At 38.8% G+C, this 20,197-nt stretch overlaps 1 protein-coding gene across 3 annotated transcripts in view; it reads left to right on the top strand.

Moving 5' to 3' along the window:
• Window positions 1-20,197, top strand: part of GRM5 (glutamate receptor, metabotropic 5) — a 45,479-nt gene that overhangs the window by 14,780 nt on the left and 10,502 nt on the right. For all 3 annotated transcript variants that reach the window (XM_009587402.1, XM_009587403.1, XM_009587404.1), the window contains exon 4: window positions 4,872-5,811. In XM_009587402.1, the coding sequence (XP_009585697.1) occupies window positions 4,872-5,811 (940 nt within the window). The remainder of the gene's footprint in view (window positions 1-4,871; window positions 5,812-20,197) is intronic.

Genomic DNA, 20,197 nt, shown 5'->3' on the forward strand with positions numbered 1-20,197 from the left:
AGAGAGCCAACATTTTTTAGCGAAACTTAAATCAAAACATTAGAGCTAACATAAGGATGGACCTGATTGCTGCAATTCATCAGTTGTTCCAGTCATTCTGCACATATGTGTAATTAAGGAATCATTCCCCACGTGGTCACAGAGTAAATTTAATGTATTATTCTAAGATTCATGGCCTTGCCTTTTACTGCAATGCATAGCTAAATCAGTATATTTGAGTTACTAGGGACTTAGGCTCCTGAGCTCAGATGCCCCAGCTTTCATGGTTTAAGATGTGGCCGATCCCAACTCCTGCCTTGCAGAGGTGGCAGAATAAACACATGCACAGTCCTCAGCTGCATCCATTGACTGTGCAACCGGCCTTTGCTGATGATTTCAGTAAATGTGCCAGCCTGGGAACTGCAGCAGCTGAGAAGCCACCACATGGTCACCTCCACATGCCCTGCTATTGTAGCCACTACAAAAGGTCCCACCAGAACAGGGCAAAGACCTGGTGACCATAATAATTTACCATAGCACCAGAACTTAGTACTGAAATGTTAAAGATGTCCTGTCTCACTGCAGTTGGTCCACATTCCATGTAGAGGTCAGGGGGCTGATTTCTCACCCAGGACTTTGGAGAGTGTAATCCTCACTTTTGCCTTGTCAGTTTGGGTAACAAGTTGCGGTTTTATTAAAAAAAAAAAAAAAAAAAATTTCTAAAAGCTACCTTGCCAGCTTCATCTAGATTTTTATTCTGACTCCTACATTTTTGCATCTCAGCTCTCCATATGTGAAAACCCAAATAACTAATCAAGATATCCCTTCTCCCATTTTTGGGATTATTATTTAGGGAAACATTCAGAAGCATTAGTATAAAATACCTAACAGCATAACACCAATACACTTTGAATAATGTGTGCCAAATCCTATTTGGAGACTCTCATTCACAACTAAGATGTGGCTAGGTTGTTGTTTAGGTTTCAGCCTTGGTGTTTGGACTTCTGCTATCCTTGGAAGGGTCTGTGAAAAGTTACCAAGAAAACCAAGTCTTTTGTGAACGGGTTGAACTCACTGCCCGGGATGCAAAACCCCACTGAAAAATATTTAGGACTTACTAAACCAGCAGTAATTTTCTGCCAATTTTAGTCTCCATGTGCAGATTCAGTGAGCTTTAGCTCATGATGTTGACTTAAGAGACTTCACTGAATTCCCTTCACTTTCCAGAGTGCATCCTATTCACAAGCCTTAGTCTGTCATGTTTACCTTTGGAACTAGTCTAATAATATAATTTATATTGCCTACCATGAAAGGGATTTTCAGTGCTAAGTTAATACAGTTTTATGGATGCTGAAGGCATGGCAAGGTTTCATAGCTGTCAAGGTTATAATAACAAATTAAAACAGTGTCAAGATCAAATCCCTAGAAAATATGGACTATAATACAGTGCTTCATATCTGTGAACTCTTCTCCCAGATGAACTAATTTTAATGCAATATGAAAGACCAGAAATAAGTGACAAGTTTACCGCTAGTAAGAGTGCAGGGTACTAATAGACCTATGGCAGTGGTCAAGCCTTCAAGAGCTTCTCCTCTCCTTGTTTATGGCACAATTTAGCCCATCCCTGAAGTATCCAGATGTTTTTCCAAAATATCAAAACCCTTTTTTTCCCCAGAAGATCATTATACATCCTTATCTGTAATTTGTTGGTGGTTTTTGATGCTCCTTTCAGAAAACCTTTCCCTAGCGTGTCGGATGGGACTCTGATTTTTCATATCTGCTTGTCCTGCTATTCACATGCTTATCTAATACCTTGCTCCCACTGGCTATGTTTCTGGCCAGAAGAACAGAGAGGTAGGTTTATATCAATTTTACTGGGGCTCCGGTCCCAGAAGCAGTGCACTCCTGAGCACCGAGTAGAACAACTCTACACCTGCTCCAAATTGGACTGGCTCCTAACAGCCTTTCCACAAGCCAAAGATTGCCTCAGCACACTGCAGGGACCACAAGACAAAGCTGCTGGCTCTGTTCCACCCGGAGTTTCTGAGCCAGCTAGGAGAGGAGACTTTCCAGATGCTTGGAGATGCTGATGAAATGTAAGAGGTGGGCTGTGGGGCAGGATCTTGTCCAAATGACCACTGAACATACACCTATTTAGGGGATAGGAATGAGTTCTTCTTGTGTTACCATTTTTCAGCTTTTGCCTTGGTATAATCCTGGCCATCAACCTAACCTGAACACTCACAGTGCTGTTTTCCCATATTTCTCTTGCTTGATCTAGTTGTCCCCTTCCGCAAAGTGCCATTGTCAGAAACCATTAGCTGCAAAGCTATTATATGGAAACCTCACCAATCATTGCTTTATGAAGACTATCCAGTCCTTAAATCTTAATTGAGGAATAAATCATTATGCAGCTTAGCATTCTCCTTGTAAAGTATACCCAGTGATGAGGGAAAAAGGGGACAAGTTTTCAACTCTTTTCTCAGGTGTTTTATTAAGAGAATGTAAAAAGAGTAATAGAGCAAGGGAGGCATGAAATAGTCTGAAACTAATGAGAAATGCTTGGTTATGATTCACCGCTGCTGCAACATTAGAAACTGAGCAAAATTCAGCCCCTATATCATTTTCTGCATGTAAAGGCCAGCTGCCAGATAAAGACCTTTTCTCTTCAAATTTCCTGTTGAAGAATATATAGTAGTATTAGAAGCTGGTAACAATTTGTTTCCCCAAAACATTAATTAAATTTTGGTAAAATCAGAAATAGATTTAGAGGTCACTTATTCATAAAACTTCTTGGGGAAGAACCCACATGGGGTTATCTGCACACACCAGAGTATGCTTTCTGGTTTTCCCCCTTCTTCCACCACTCTCACTGGTATAAAATGTTGATTTTAATGATGTGATTCCTGTGCTTCTTTAATCTTGATGAAGTCAGAATGAAATACAGTGTCTCCCTCACAATGAATAAGTAAACACTTTAAAACCAACAAGAGTCAAATAAGTATAATCAACTAATGCTATAACAGTGTTCCATAAAAATCTAAACGTCTTTGTTACATTAAGATGCGGTAATAATTTTATTATTGCAACAGAAAGCTTTGTACACCAAAGCAGTTAAAATATGGATGGCAAATTAATCTGCATTTAGTAACCAAGAGCACAATTCTGTTACGCTGGAGTGACTGCAAATTTGTATCCTTTAACTGCACTGATGTCAAAGATTTGTTCACCCTAATCCTTCTGATTTTTCTGCAAGAATACGGAACTGTCTGCCTTGTACTTTTGCCACACAATCTATTGAGTATACCACCTTATTGTAGGTATTATATTTTTTATAATATTAATTGTAGAGATATAGAATACAGAAATACTGGGAGAAGAGAGGAGTTAAGCCTAGTATCCACCCATACCATTTCATGAAAGGATTTTTACTTCTAAGAATGTCAGCGGCAGATTTGGAAAAACTTTAAGCTCCACTTAAAATAAAGGAAAAGACAAAGAGTAGATCTTGCATGTAGAAATGCCCAAATTATAGTCCTGATGTCTACATTTACTCCTGTTCATCAAGTCATTGAGGTCCCAGGTTCCCTAATTAATTGGGATTGCTTGGCATCCAGATGCCCTTCAGACAGCGCTAGTTACCCTCATTGCTGAAAATACAGATACGAGCACCCAGCGCTCCGTCTCCACGGGGTGAAGTGCTTTGCCACCACCCACCCCGAGTCAGGCTGACACTCTTCTGTCTGACCTAACCAGAAGACAGCAACCTGATTACAACAATCCTAAATTTTGAGATAATTTAGATTTTGTAATCAAGATTAGTCAAGCTTAATGCAAACATAGGGGAAATAAAAGCTTTTAGTTGCATTTCCTCCACTCCATCATCTCCTTCCTGCCTCCTTCCAGTCCTGCCCTGGCTGGCAGTGCCAGCGTGTCTGCTATTGTTGGGAAGTTGCATTCCAGGACATCAAGGTCCTCCCCCCTTATTCCTATCCAGGCTTTACAGTGCAAAAAGAAAGGAGGGATGGAGGAGGGATGCCAGCAACAAGTTTTTTGCCAGTTTTTACTCCTGTCCATTAATCTGCACGCTGTGGAATGAAAAGCTTCTTTGACTTCCTAAGACATGCATATGTAGAATGACTTATTAAAACCTATACATAGACTGAAAAACAAGTGTCCTTAGGTAGGTTGCACTGCTAATTCAGCTTTGACACTAATTTATTGAATTCAGTTTGATTTCACAAATTAGATGAGGTTTTAATTCCTCAGAAGTCTCAAAAGGATGAATGACAGATAAAGAAGTGAGCAAGGTGTGCCATCCCAAATTACCTATTATCTGCAACTCTGATCCTAGAAAATTTTTGTTAGAAAAAAGGTAACATATCTGAGAAAGAAGCACTCTCTTTTTCTTGACAGCTAAAATCTGTAAGATTCCTGTCCATAATCATTAAACAAGTACCAATATCCTTCATAGTGTACAAAATAATTAGGATTGACATCTTGTCCTTTAAGTGCATATAGTATGCAGACAGCTCTGAAGCATTTTGCACTGAGGTAATGCAACTGGATTCTGAAATTTGTTCATAAATTAGTATATTTAAAATAAATTAAGAGGAAAATTCCACTGTGAAGAAAGGTGACTTATCTTAATCAGCTTTGCCATTTTTTCGGTCATCATGTTATACTCCAGATAAACTGTATTACTGAAATAAGCTGTCACTGAAAAGTATTTATTGTGCCATTATATTAACATAATCTTAGCCTATACTCATTACAATAGCACCTTCTTGAAGAGGAAAAGAAGAGAAATATCAGGAAAATCTGTAACTGTATCATTAAAGAATCTCACTCCTACGTGTTTCAGTCTACCTTCTTTTTTTTTTTTTCTGTAGGTTGTGACCTCATCCCAGTCCAGTATCTCAGATGGGGTGATCCTGAACCAATTGCAGCAGTTGTTTTTGCATGTCTGGGTCTGCTGGCCACCTTGTTTGTTACAGCTATATTCATAATGTACCGTGATACTCCAGTGGTCAAATCATCCAGCCGAGAACTTTGCTACATCATTCTAGCCGGCATCTGCTTGGGTTACTTGTGCACTTTCTGTCTCATCGCAAAACCTCAACAGATTTACTGTTATCTTCAACGAATTGGCATTGGCCTTTCCCCAGCTATGAGTTATTCTGCTCTAGTAACTAAAACCAACCGCATTGCAAGAATCCTGGCTGGCAGCAAGAAGAAAATTTGTACAAAGAAACCTAGGTTCATGAGTGCCTGCGCCCAACTGGTTATTGCATTTATCTTGATATGTATACAATTAGGCATAATTGTTGCCCTCTTTATAATGGAGCCACCAGATATAATGCATGATTACCCAAGCATCCGAGAGGTCTACCTGATTTGTAACACCACCAACTTGGGTGTTGTAACTCCCCTTGGATATAATGGATTATTAATTTTGAGTTGCACCTTTTATGCATTTAAGACGAGAAACGTCCCAGCTAATTTCAATGAAGCAAAGTATATTGCCTTTACAATGTATACCACCTGCATCATTTGGCTGGCTTTTGTGCCAATATATTTTGGAAGCAACTACAAGATAATCACCATGTGTTTCTCAGTGAGTCTGAGTGCCACGGTGGCCCTCGGCTGTATGTTTGTGCCCAAGGTCTATATCATCCTTGCTAAGCCTGAGAGGAACGTACGCAGTGCATTCACCACATCGACCGTGGTCCGCATGCACGTAGGGGATGGAAAGTCATCTTCAGCTGCAAGCCGCTCAAGCAGCCTGGTGAACCTGTGGAAAAGAAGGGGATCATCTGGTGAAACCCTTAGGTAAAGTCTGCTAATGTGGGAGTGTGGGGAAGCAATTATGATCTTCTGAGAGTTACTAACAGTGGAAGGACAAAGGGAAATATATTAATTCCCTTTGCCTCTGCACTGGGAGAGGAGTGAGTCCTCTCTTCCACATCTGTAACAGTTTCAGGTTTGATTTAGTCAAAACGTTGTGCAAAAACAGGGGACAGAACAATGGGCAAACAATTACAAGGCTGGAAGTATTGGCTGTGTCAACTGTACACTTAATGTAGGGAGGGAAACAAGATCTCAGGAGAAAAAAACAACCGAACGAGAAATATAACTCATTGCCTTGTCCTGAATGCAACCATTTACAATCTCTATGCATAGTGTCTGTATTTTGCCTCTAGTCACAGCAGTAAGACAACAGGGTTGCTGCTAGTGCTACAAAATCAAGGTGGAATAATAAACGCAAGGGGCATCGTGAGCAGCCACTCTCAGGCATCTGAGGATTTGTTTCATATGACTCTTCTGTTATACTTTTCTCTCCTATTCCCTTGATTTTCCTTTCTTGTATTATCTCTTCCTGCTTTCTTTCTTTTTGTCCTCACCTATCTTCTCTTCTTTACCTTTCTTGATACCTTTTTCTGTATTCATCCTCCTAACTCCATCAAATTCAGGTGCTCACAGGCCCCGCTCTTGCTTCCCTTCCTGCCACTGAACAGATACTCCCTTGTGAGATATTTCTTTGTTTCTTCCCAAGGAATTATTTGAATTCAGTGATCGTGATGACAACTTGTATGTTCAATATGTAAAAATTAAAGTAAGTGAACACTGAAGAGAAAGGAGAGCTCTGGAGTGGAAATACTGTCCTGCTTCATAGACAGAGCATGTAGAAGTGCACCCAGCTCAGTAGTTCATTTTCATCTTTTGATCCCTTTCACTTTTGATACGGGTGCTATGGGCTATTTAATTGCTGGCATGAGCAAAGAGTTCTGCCTACATGAAAGTGCAGAGAAACAGTTTTGTCATTCCTCTGCTATATATGTCTAGCCTGGAAGTGACAAGTAGCTAGATTTTCCTCCTTGCTGAAACACACGTGGATTTTAGGATTGATAATACAAATATTTCCAGGCATGCCATTGTTCACAACTGGACTTGGCATGGAACAAGTGCATGTACTTCCATTTTTGTGTGAACCACAATTTAGACACGAGGGAGGATTTTATTAGTAATACCTGCACAAAAGATTATGCCAAAGTGATGATTTGTTTCTGTCAGATTATTACTAATGCTTCTCTTTCAGTCACTTTGAATTGGTACAGTAATGGCCAGTCTATTACAAGATATTTTATACCTATGATCTGCTAATGATGGTATCTTCCAGTTCATTTCCAGGGGCAGAGTAGGATGCTATTTTAAAATGATAAATCCTTTATCAGTTTAAGTGATGGTTACCTGAAATATCCTTTTCTACAACATCTGTCTGTATGCCTGAATGACCTGAGGTGTTCAGGTTAGAAGCCCTATAACCACTTCTGGGCCAGCTAAGAGGGCGTTCTTCATAATATGTCCTCAATAGGAGGGCATTCTTCCTCTTTGAGATCATTATTATTTTCCCTCACTTTTGCTGCAGAGCTCATTTGCCATCTCACAACTTTTTTACTCAACAAGATGAAGTTATAGATGACGGGAAGATCTCGAGCTTGGGAAGGATTTGTTTGTCATCTGTTAAGGCCCAGTTTTGAAAAATATTGCTCTAAAATCTTTGTTTTGTTCCGAAAAATAAGGAGTGTACCCTTCTATTAAATATCCTAACAGAAAAGGTGTATTTTCTTCTTTTTGAGGACTCTTTATTTCTTTATATCCCTCAATGTGTAGATAACACCTGCGGTAGAGAGTTATTAGCAGAATGTAATAGATCATCATCGACAATGACTTCTTTTTCAATAGCACTGTCTTGGAAATGTCTTCAATCCTGAAGAGCATTGAGAGTACCCGATATGTGTGTGTAGGAATGAAGAACGCAGCACAAAGCTGATATATTGACAAATTTACCTAGATATAAAGACCTAGAACATTGCATTTGAAACCTGGAGAAAAACTTTCATGTCATCAGCAGTGTTCATCAACACTTAAACCTGCAACAAAGAAGACACTCCTAAATGCATGTGTCCGAATCCTCAGCTGGTTAAACTGTGATGGTGCCAGTGAGTTTAGCAGTGCTCAGTGAGTGTGTGCCTGAAGGGTCTGAGAATCCACGAGCAAACTGAGTCCGTCAATCATGGGAAATTCTCTCTAATCGATGCCTATTTGGTTGCATAAAGGAAAACAAAACAGTCCTGAACTGAGCTGACCAATTTAAAATGCTGCTCAGGACTTCACCTATGTCTGATATCACCTCCAAGAAAGAACAGAAAACCACTTTCAGCTTCAATTCTGCTTGCTGTAGAGCACGAGCGAACACAATCCAACCATTTTACTTAATAGTCAAACATTTATTTTAAAAAATCTTGTTGCACAAAGTAATATGTTTCAAGACATTATTCAGTGCAATGCTCAAAAGCTTGTTGGATAGTTATTCAAGTAAACACTGAAGTACTCAGAGTCAAAGGAAATATGCACTAGAACTACATGGCATTATTTAAATAGCTCAGAGGGGTTTTATTTAAAAGAGAGTGAGTCACTGTTGAATTTTAAAGAAACATGCTATTTAAGTCACCAGTCCATAGAGGGGCCCCTACCATTAGCATTTTGCTTCTTGACACTAATTTATAGCACAGTGTAGTATTGCTTCAAATCATTGTCAAACAGATAATGCCAATGCTCCATTCAGAGCTTTCACATCAGCTGCAAAATGACAGATAACAAGACTGCTTTTGCCTAAATAAAGCAATGCATCTGTTAGTCCTAAATGACTTTTTGCATGGGGTGTTCTTCGATTAAGAGAACTCAGGCAAGCTGTGGATATGTGTTGGAATGAATCTTCACGTGCTGAAATAATGTAGAAGGAGAAAATAAAACTATTCATTACCTAGTGAAATGAAAACCATTTCATGTAGGCTATTGTGATTCAGCAGTACGCACCAAAATATATTCTATCCTCATTTAAAGGTAGGGCTAACAAATCAGACATTATCAGAAGCAACTCCACGAAGAAGAATGCCGAACACTACATAGCTGGAGTCAAAGCCACACAACCTGTGTGGAGAGGCATCTGGACCTTCTGCTTCCAGTTATCTTACCAGTTAATATCATAGGGACTAGGAAGGCCATGAATAAGTTGAGCAAATCTTACCTTAATGTCCCAGTAACTTTTATCACATATGCTACACAGCCCTTTCGCAAGAGTCCAAAATACAGGGCTAATTTATCCTCTCACTCTCAAATAACTGTATCCCAGGTAAGATAAGGACTGTATATTTCTGCTACAAGAGCTGCTACTATGATATTTCTAGCTAGGACTGCACACCAAAAGGTCTCAGTCATGCTACCTTAGCCTGGGGGATAAAGCAGATGTTCCAAAGTTTCTCTTACCTTTCTAATATTTTAGCCCTGGATTTCACACAGTAATTTAACCACTGTAGGTGTTTATCTCTTCTGGAACATGTCTTTAAATGGCCCAAACCACACATGCTCCATTTTCCAAGCTTACATATACTGACCCTTTAAACACATACATCTCCTTCCACCTACCTGTAGAAAAGCAAGTTTGCTTTCCTTTAAAGCAGGTAATAAACTGTTCTGAGTGACCAGCAAAGTGTTAAAAACAGCCCTAAACACTGTCTCTCCCACACATATGTACTAAGTAAGTCTTAAAAATCCTACCAATATTTTTCCCTCTGCCCTTTAAATTGCTCCCAAATCTTTACGGTGCAGCCAATGCTCCTCCTCTCCAATTCTCTCACTGTTGGTTGTAGATGCCACAGTGGTTCCTGCCCTCAGCTGCTTCTTTTGGAGGTCCCCAACCCACCTTCACAGTTCCTCAGTTGCTTCAGCTGCAAATTCTGCACTGTTCCAGCCTGTAACGTGTTATGGGAAAATAAAGAGGAACCTGACATCCTCCTATAGATCAAGCTGTTACCTGGACACAAACAGCAGAGCTGTTGGGAACCTCTGAAAGAAGCATGAGGTCAGAAAACACCATTGCAATCCCAAAGTAAGGCTCTCCGCTTGGAGATTAGAGGCTTAGTTCATATGCATCCCCCTTTATTTATTTTTGCAGTGACAGTGAGAGGCAGAAGAAAGGAATTAGGCAGCTAAAGTGTTTTTTAACTGCCAGTTGGCCATTCTCCCTGTGATGATGTAGGACTCATTTAGGTTTCTTCTACCACGTTCTCAAAAGACAGAAGCTGGTAGGTGCTGAGTACAAGCCAAAAGCACTTTCCTGAAACAATACAAGAGAGATTATCATCTTCTAAATGAGTTAGGATCGCTGAAAGTAACTATTCATTTAAGCAAAAGGACTGAGCAGTACTTTCAATCTGTTACCCAGCCAGGTAGATATGATCACTTAACAGGAAAGAATCATCACCAGCAAAGTCAGATAATGTTAGCCATATTCAAGATACATTGGATGTTTGTGGTATTGCGCATAATTTCTCCATACAGATGTGAACAGCACAATACTAGACAACAGAAAAAAGATGCACATTGATTTCTGCAGCTTATCATAGACATTTATCCACAGCAACTCACAAATCTCATTGAGATTAAAGCTTAATAGCTCGGTGTGGCAGTGATGCTCTATTCCACCTGGATTTACTACATGATGCAGTATTTCCTAAATAATTAAACATAAATTGTGGCTGTCAAAGCAAATGAACTACTCATTTGTTTTTTAATGTATTATCTTGTCCTCTTAAGAAGTTTGTCTACCACCGCGTGATTGCAGAACTGGGCATTGCTCTGTATACATCTGCAGAAGTGATAGGACTGACAGCTTTCATTCAGGAGTGGGAATTCTAGTGAGCCAACACTCACCCTCAGGTGAACCACAGAATTTTTATTGTATAAATCGCTATTAACCTTGTTTTTCCTTACCCAACTTAGACAAAGATGCTCACACATCCACCTAAGAATCAGGTGTCATTTGGGAGCATTTTTTCTCCCTCTCAAGCACTACACTGGTACAGTAATATCAGCTTGAGAGACCGAGTGCCTGCCTTGCACAGGCATCAGAGAAAGTGTTGGGGTATCCAGGCTCACGTGCTGTTAAACGCCATTCCCTGTCTCCTATAAGGAAAACGTGTTAAGCGAGGTAGATTTTTCCGGTGGACTGGATTCAGCCCTGGACCACCAAGTGGCTATAATTAGTGTTTACATCAGACAGTCCCAAACTGTGCCATAATTAAATATTTTGGAAACAGGTGTCTACCATCACACTGGGTGTTCTGTTTTATGCAAGGAACAGCTCGTTTTCCCCCTTATCTGTTCTATCTCTTTTTCCCCTCTTATGACTGACTATATCTGTTTCATTACAATTCAAACAGGAGCTATTTTGATCCACAAGATAAGAAAAATATGCTTGGATCAGTCTCGAAGCTGCCAGTTACAGTTTAAATATATTGCAGTCTAAATATTATATCATACATCAGCATGTCGTATCTCAGCATCAAAATCTTGAGATTATTTTTTTCAGAAGCCTGAATTGAAATTTCTCCAATTTCCCCACCCTTTTTTTCTCAGGAAATTTTTCAAACATCCCTTCTAATTCTGACTCTGATTGAAATCCATTTAAAGCACTGAAAAAACAATTGAACCAAAAATTTCAGGCTTGAACTAACTTGAGAGATCTTAGCTGTTACAACAACTTCTTCAAGGTCTGACTACTGCTATGTTCCATTATCAGGAAAGCCCCGGGAAGACATTGAGTTTCCAGACAAATGGGGATCCCCATCAGAATAAACCTCTCCCACTGTCACACACACCATGCCAAGGGGCTCCAAGATGCAGTCCATGCGATTCCCATTGCCCAGATATGAAATTTTGACCGATTGAAAGCCACATTCATGAATAAGTGGGTAGATTTGAAGCCATGGCCATCAAGCTGTGATCAAATGTTTTTAGAATATGTGTGTGCATTACCAGCATGAGGATTTCAGATGTAAATGTGAGAGATTCAATTTCCCTATGCCTCAGGAAGATAAGTTGCCTGAGAGAGGTGAAACAGGGCTGTTATTTGACATGGAGCTTTCAGTCCTGTAAAGAAGATGGAATACAAGAAAATCTGGGGAAGTTTTGTGGAAAGCTGAAGCTGGCTTGCATTCCTCACGTGTACGCCCATTGAGAAAGATACTGATCATGAGTTTCTGCCACAGCACATTCTATTGGGACACATTTCTTATAGTACAAGTGCCAATTTTGTCTTCATTTATATGCAGCTTGAACAATTTCTTTGACACATTTTGAATGATGATAAAAGAACACTACACTTCTCTTCCAAACTAATTTGTAAAAACTTTTTACTTACCAGACTTTGTCAGGGCATGGGTTATAGGTTCATACTCACAATTTTCACAGCCAAAGGGCTGAGATGCTCTTGGTGATCTGATTGGTCATATGGTACACTAAGACTACACTCCATCAGATCTGTTGCCTGGCAAAACAAGGGAAAACACCACTTTCCCAATCTGTAGAATAACAGTCACAGACTTCATAAAAATCACTAGTTCTGCAGTTTCTGCAGGTAGTTGCATTGGTTTACTCACAGAAACATGAAACAGGATATAGAAGAGGTTGTAACCTCACAATACTGAGCTCAAGACTGGTGTATCACCTCTCGTACGGAGTTATATCAGCAGCCTGGTATATGGCAGCATGGATTGCTTTCCTACTGGAGCCTGATGGAGCCATTCTGTCGTGTATAAAATAAACACTGATTGGAAAAGGCAGAGAGTTATTTTCTAGCTTGTTGAAAAGGGCAATGATTTTTAATGTCAGACAATGGCAGAGGAGAGATTCTAGCCTGGGTCTCTTGTACCCCACAAGCGCCCCATCCACCAGGCTTTTATTACTAGCTTTACACTAAAAGACCATCACAATTCTGGTTTTATTTAGCTGCAGAAAAAAAGGGACATTATTTGAAATCCTGAAGTTTTATAGAATAGACAAATAATTTATTGGTGACTTTTAATTATTTAAATCAACTCTCGCGTGTATGAAGAACTAACCAGGAGATTATGGAAGAATGTGAATCAGGAGAACTAATGCTTAAGAAGTTACATTATAGAGATGACCTGCACCATCCTTGATCTGTAGCACTGACCAGCTTTCAGCCATTGCTCATCTCAGTTTAATAAATCCCAGTGAAAGCTTAAAAGTGAAAGTGCTGCACAAAACAGGACCAGAGATTACTGTAAGGCAAAAGATGTCACTGAGAAATCATCATGTACCAAAAAAAAAGCTAATTTCTACAGATGCTTTTTAAGGGGACCATCGACTACAAATTGCACAAAAGCGCTTAGCTGGCTTTGTACTATGAGGCGATGGCAAAAAAGTGAAGGGTAAGCTTCTTACATGTGTAATGTCATTAGAGCAGGTAACAATTTATATGAGGTGAAGGTTTGGCTCAATGAGTATTGTTTTTATTTAAAAAAACAAAATCTAGCCATAGTGATACAAAAAGATATTATTTGTTTGCTTCATAGCCTTGCTAGAAAAGAATTTTGATGCATGCAGGAAAAAAATATTTGACTCTTCAGAGGAAGTCATTATCCTTTTGACTGATTAGTCTGCATTTATTAATGAATCAAATGGATCATTCAGAGCTATTTTAATCTAATATGCCACAAAAATTTAGATTGAGAGATTACTGAATGGTTTGAGTCCTTCATTTTTCCCTAAATAATTTAGTCTTGGTGTCTTTTTGGACAAGCTTGATATTGTGATTAATTAAACTTCAAATATTGTGAAATGACTGAAGAATATTTTATGAAACACGGTGAAAGGCATTAGGTCTAAAAGATTTTGATAAATTGCTGCTAAAACATTCCATCTGTATAATGAATTTATATTCTTGAATGCCCTGATTACAATGATTTTTCATTTGTGTGCAGTGTTAGTGTTGTTGTTTTGAATTTTCCCCTCAACTTAAATTTAATTAAAATCCTGTTTGATTGATATAAATTGTTTGGCTGCATTAACTGAGCACATGTATTCAAGCCTAATTTTTGGAATTATTTATATATTAAGACAGCATCCCAATCATTTTGAACCAAATATATCTGAACCGTGCAAATTAAATTGCATTGTAAACAGTTCCCTGCCTGTTACACAAATATGCTCTAGATTGCAAAATGCAGTCTTGCTAGTGTACTACAAAAAAGAAAAGGAAGAAACAGCGAAGATGGGACCCAGCAATTTGATTTTTTTTTTAGGGGAAGAAAGAGCTGAGGAGGAGTTTTCTATTTTTTAACAGCAGTGTCTACCCCTTTTACCATTTTTTTTCATCTTCAAGTCTGGCTCCCAAAATTCTGGTGACAAATAAATGTCACCATATACTATATCAATATTGTCCTTTTCAGTCATGCTGAAGAGCATCCAGACAAGCCATGCAGATGGTCTCATGTCCATTAGCATCCATGATGTAGATCCTCAGCACAGACAAACCTCAGCACAGGTTTGTCTACCAAAGGAACTTCTGGTTCTTTCTAGAGCAAACTTTGATATGAACTGGCATTGTAATTAATTTGACAAACAGAAGACTAGGACATCCACCCTCCTTCCAAGGTCCAAACAAGACATGAGCCAGTCTGCCATTATGGAAATACCTGTATGAATTATGAAGAATGGCATTTGTACTTGAATACCGATAGTTGGTGTGGACTGGTGAAAGAGCTGAAATTTCAGCTGACATAGAACTGCATTTGGTTACAGACGATTTTTAATAACTGTGGCTGAAATTCAAGGCAGGTATCTGTTAAAACATATAAACACAAAACTCTCTTTTAATTTGCTGTAGTTTTGATTATAGCATATATTGCAGTGATCATCCGGTTTGCTGCCAGTTGATGACTTATAACACAATTATACACCGCCAAAAAAAAAATTAAGTCATTTTACAGTCCACTAACCAATAATGAGGTAGCAGAAAAAGAAAGGTTAAAAATCTAATAAACAAGCACTAAAGATGCAAAACACTAGAAAACAAAATACAGTTAATGTATTAAATAGACAGATCCAAGCAATCAAAAGCATTAGAAAAGAGAAACTTCTTTCTTATAAGTCAGCAAAATTGAAAAATGTCACGTTAAACTTGATGCTAAGGTAAAGCATTGCAAAGCAAACCCCCATCCATCCATTTCACAAACCTAGAGAAGTTTCTAACATTTAAAATGTTTCAGAGCAAATGAGGTGTAGCTTCCCTTTTTAACATGATGAAGGAAATAATGAATAAAGTAGTGAGACACTCCTATGGCATCTCTAGTTATATATACCTGAAGAAGACAGAATAGAAATTCAGCATAGTGAATAGAATAAGTAGAACAAAAAGTCTTGTGTAAATAAGACCCTACTGTACAAAAATCCTATACAATGGTTTGTCCAACATTTCAGAAATACCCTTTCTGGAAGAAGGTAAATAAACATACTGGTAATATTTTGCAATCGGTCTAATCTTCCCTTGAGCCAGTATGGTGCTTTGTATATCATTCCATCAAAAATGTCATTTTAATTCACCAGTTGCAATTACACATGATTGCTTAATTAGAATAAGCTGTAAAAAAAAAAAAAAAAGATTATGCTGCACTTGCAAAAAAAAATTGTGAGTTTGGCTTTAAAGTAATTTTGCTTGCTGAAATTGTGCTATTAAGCGAACAATATTTATATGCTGATTTTTTTTAAAAGGAACAAAATGTGCCATGCTTAATAATATATAATTTATTTTAGCCATTATATAAATAGGAAAATGTCACACAATAAGCCAAGACCCCTTTAAAAGTATTCTGTGCAATGTGATGCAATGTCAAGATAGCATGACCAGTCTCACAGAACTGATTTTCAAGAACACAGTATGTTTGTAGTTCAAAGCAGTCCCTACAGTAACAATGCTAAATATTTTTCATATTTCATTTTTTACCATTTATGCAGAAATTTTCATACACATATCTTACCTAGTCTAAAGGCCAGTCTTAACTCTCCTGCTGTGAAATACAAGTTCTTCATCATTTCTTATTATCAAGACCAAGTAATATTGCAGGTGAAAAATACTACTTGTATGTAAGATCTGACAATTAAAATAGGTAACTGGGTCTGGAAAGGTGGATGGCTTTGTAACATTCAGCAACGTGTTCAAGTTCCACACATAAGCACATTGAAAAGGCTCTGTAAAAGTGGTGGAAAGCAAAGAGACAATATTTCATCAATATACTGTAAAGCTTTCTCAACCCGCCCTCCTCTCCTCTCCTCTCCTCTCCTCTCCTCTCCTCTCCTCTCATTAATTTCACCTTTCAGGGCTTTAAAAAAGTCTTGCTTCAGGTTCATTCCAAAATAGCCAAAATGAGAGGTTTGGGGCTGAAATAATAGCTATTATCTGCTTTGCTTATTTTTAACTTATGGGGAAAAGCTTGATTCAGAAAGAGCTTTAGACACCTAATACCATTTTCAGAATCTCAGACCAAAAATTGGAATCCTCTTAATTAACAAGGCCCTTCAGAATTAGTCGCTGCAATGCTGAACTTAAGTCCCCAATACACAATTAGCCATTGCCCTACAATGAGATTTGGCTGTACAATCTCTGTCCTCCAAGTGTTTCTGTGGAAACATCACTTTTTCCACCCTTGCAAAGTACAGTTTCACCAGGACATTACTCCTGTGCTGATTAGAGCTCTTCTGTTCCTCTGGGGTTAACAGTGCCACACACACATTTGGTGCTCAATAATTAATAACATTTCTGCGTGACAGTATGAGATTGCATTTGAGATACGGATTGATGACAGCTCTCCATCTCCTACACAGCAAATTAACTTTGCTTTGCATTGCATTAAAAAAACCAAAGATATCCTGAGATATCTTTTAGTTAGTTAAACTTTTTACTGAAAAAGGAGAAAAAAATCTTATGTCTAAGAGTAAAAGCCAGTTTCTAATTGCAGGGATTTTTTTTACAGAGGACAGATCATCTAAACGAATTACTTTTCGCTTTTGCAAGCACTTGTCTTTCGGTTAGTCTTTCTCAACTGGTGTAGTGTGGACATTTTAATATAATCTGTGTACTACTACCCCATTCTACCCATAGATTATTTCTCAAGGATTTGACTAAGTCTTTGACCAAACTATACAGAAATGTGGGCTATGGCACATCTGGCCCACCAACATCCTCCAGCTAGGGGATGTACTACCATATGGAATGGACTGCTGGTCAAGGCATCCAAGACCCTCTGCATGGAAACCAGGAGAGGGCAGGAGGGGTCGTGAGCACTCCTGGGTCTCACCCTAACATGAAGTCAGGAAGTCCAGGATACCAGCACCTAGTTCTAAAGTCTAGGCATAGTCTAATAAATATATCTAAAGACTGTCACCTCTTGTCAGTACAGGGGCCCACACCTTCACTGGGAAAAAAAAAAAAAAAAAAAGGAATCTACACATTAAGAGATCAAAAACTGGTTTCTACAGCATTGTAGTGGGTGATTATTGGTCTCATTCAGGATGATGATTCCCATATTCCCCCTTTATTTCCCATAGCATCCATCAATTTTGGTCTACAAGAGGAGTTTTGTTGGGAGGTGAAGAAGGCAAGGAAAAGGTCTAACAGTCCTTCAAACCCAAGCAGTCACGCTGGTGTTTCCTGCCATGTATCACATGTACATCTAGTGCACTAAAAGCCAGGGCAGTACAGACACGGTTTCTCTCAGCCCAGGAGTAAATTTCTTTCTCTCTACGGATCCCCTCTGGAGAGCACAGAGCACTGCTGTGTAAGGTAAAGTGATGTGGCAAAGTATTTCGCAAATGGACAAGCACCACAGTGACTGAATTACTGCGAATTACTTCCCAAATTTTCTGTCGCTGACCAACACTTATAAAACAGATTAGTATGTATCATTAAGCATTTGTTCTTAAGACAACTCACCCCTGTGCAAAAAAATTACACAGCCCACAATGCCACACCCAAAACCCCAAAGAAACACTAAAAATTACCTAAAATCTTTTAAATCCTTCAACAGAATATAGTAGCTGCCTTTCCGCAAAGAAGCAAAGTCTTCTCTTCCTTTTCTAACCAATACATAGTCCTGGAATTGACCCTGAGAAAAGAAATCTATTCTTGCAAACACTGCTCACACTGTAGTGTTTTATGCCTCCTCCAATACACCAGCTGAAATACCAAATTAATTTTCACATTAGCATTTGTTATGACAACTGCAAAGAAATGTTTGAGGGGTTTTTTTCTCCTCAGATTAAATCTTTTAAAGCAATCCTTTGTTTGAACAACCAGAAAGGGGACATTTTTCTAATGCAAGATATCCTGAAGCAAAATCATGTCCTTTATCTGCTCTGAAAGCTGAAAACCCTTTTTAGTCAGAACCTCTGGTGTCCCTTTCCAGAACGGTCACCCAAAGAACTTTGCAGCTTCCGTGCACTAGTTAGATGCACTTTCCACATTAGGAGGGTTGATTAGAGTTTGGTCACTCTTTTCATAATTACATGGATATTTAGCACTGCATGAATGGCAGTGGAAGAGGTATTATGATTCAAGGTTTTGAGGCATTCTATGACCACATATTATTTCTGAGGTTGCAATTTGCTCTTGAGTGGATGGAAAAACTTGAGAGATTCATATCAGTCTCTCCGAGATCCGTTCCACTGACTTTCATGGCAGTGAAATTTATGCTAATGACTGGGGAATGGGGAATTTTGGTTTGGTTTTTTTTTTTTTTTTAATCTGGGTCGCTTGCATCCTAACTAGGGGTTCTTCAGGATGGAGTTACCAAGGACACTTACCTCTTGTTTCCTTCTGTTGGCTACTTTTTAGTATTCAATTTTCTGTGAGCATTTAGAGTTTCCAAATTCCTTCTCTTAGTCTTGACTTTTTCTCCTTCTGTCTTATTGGGCACAGAGTACCTCTTTTGGTTATCAGGTCTAAATGTAACTGTGTTTCCTTCCTGCTCTCCCTAAACTCTACTTTCTTTGATGTCTAACACCTTCACCCCAACTTTATTTCCTTTTCTTTCCTGTCAAGTTTCTACACATTCTTTGCTCTTTGCTCTTTGCTCTTTCTCTCTTTTTACTCTAACTGAATTTGTATGATCCAGCTTGACTTCCTTTGTATTTTTCAGTGAATTTCTCTACTCTCTAAGGCCCTCCACTTTTTCCTCTGCTCTAGGAATCGACTTCCATTTAATATGTATGTCCTGCGCAAGCTTCATGCCTATCTGGGAGCACTGCATATACCGCACTCTGGATTGCCTTAAAACCTTGGTAGCCAGTCCACAAAGCTCCTGTTGTTCCTTCTTTCAGTAAGGTTATAATTTGTAAATGAAAGGACTTCTCTGCACTGAGCACACCTCATTTTGCTGCCTCCAGTTCACTCTCAGATTCACGAAACTTCTTCTTCAGTTATTTATGCAGTATACACTGCCTCTGAGGATCTACTACAACTGCATCCAAAGTTTAGCCTGACTTTGTGTGTACTCAGGTTATTTCTCTTTTACAGGGTTGTTCTCTTCAAGGTACCTTTTGCTATCTAGATGAGGTTAATGGACAAGCAATAAATAAGTCATTTATTCTGTAATGTTAGCAGTGTCAAAATGTGCAGGCTTCTCCACACAAGTGTGTTAAATACCCACAATGCACCTCATAGCACATGGGAATGGGATATCACAAACTCTTTCAGAAGACATCTGCAGGTATTTTGTCCAGATTTTATTAAAGCATTTAAATAGGTATTTCAACATCTAGCACAAGAATTTGTACAATTAGGGTGAAATTCACCACTGGGAAGAGAGCCAGCATAAGACCTCTCCAATGCTCACATCCCAGTTAAGTGCTTCAGAAAGTAAATGATGCCCAGGTCTTATCCTAGTATCCTATCCAGGGATTAATTAGATCTTCAAGTATTAAACTGTTTATCCAAGTGAATTTTTCATCCATGTGCAAGGTATGGTATTTAAAACATTTAAAGTAGTGCACTGGGCTCTAGGGTTGGGATTGATCTCACTTGGCTTTATGTCTACATCTCAGCAAGTCATCTAGCCTCCTTTTATTGCCAATGGAGAAAGGCCTATTCACGACATGAACTGTGAGCCCACCTAAATTTTATCCCTGCACTCAACTACACTGGTGCTTGCTTTGACAAGCAGAGGAACAAGTCAAGTGTTACAGAGATGGAGGATCAGAGAAAAAGATTAAGTTAGAATTGAGAACGTGACCACCAACTGATTTCTCACTGATCTTTAAGTGTTGTTTCCCTTAAACTGTTTAGCCAAACATTTTG

The sequence above is a fragment of the Fulmarus glacialis genome, unplaced genomic scaffold, assembly GCF_000690835.1.
Source record: "Fulmarus glacialis isolate BGI_N327 unplaced genomic scaffold, ASM69083v1 scaffold7411, whole genome shotgun sequence".
NCBI lineage: Eukaryota > Metazoa > Chordata > Aves > Procellariiformes > Procellariidae > Fulmarus > Fulmarus glacialis.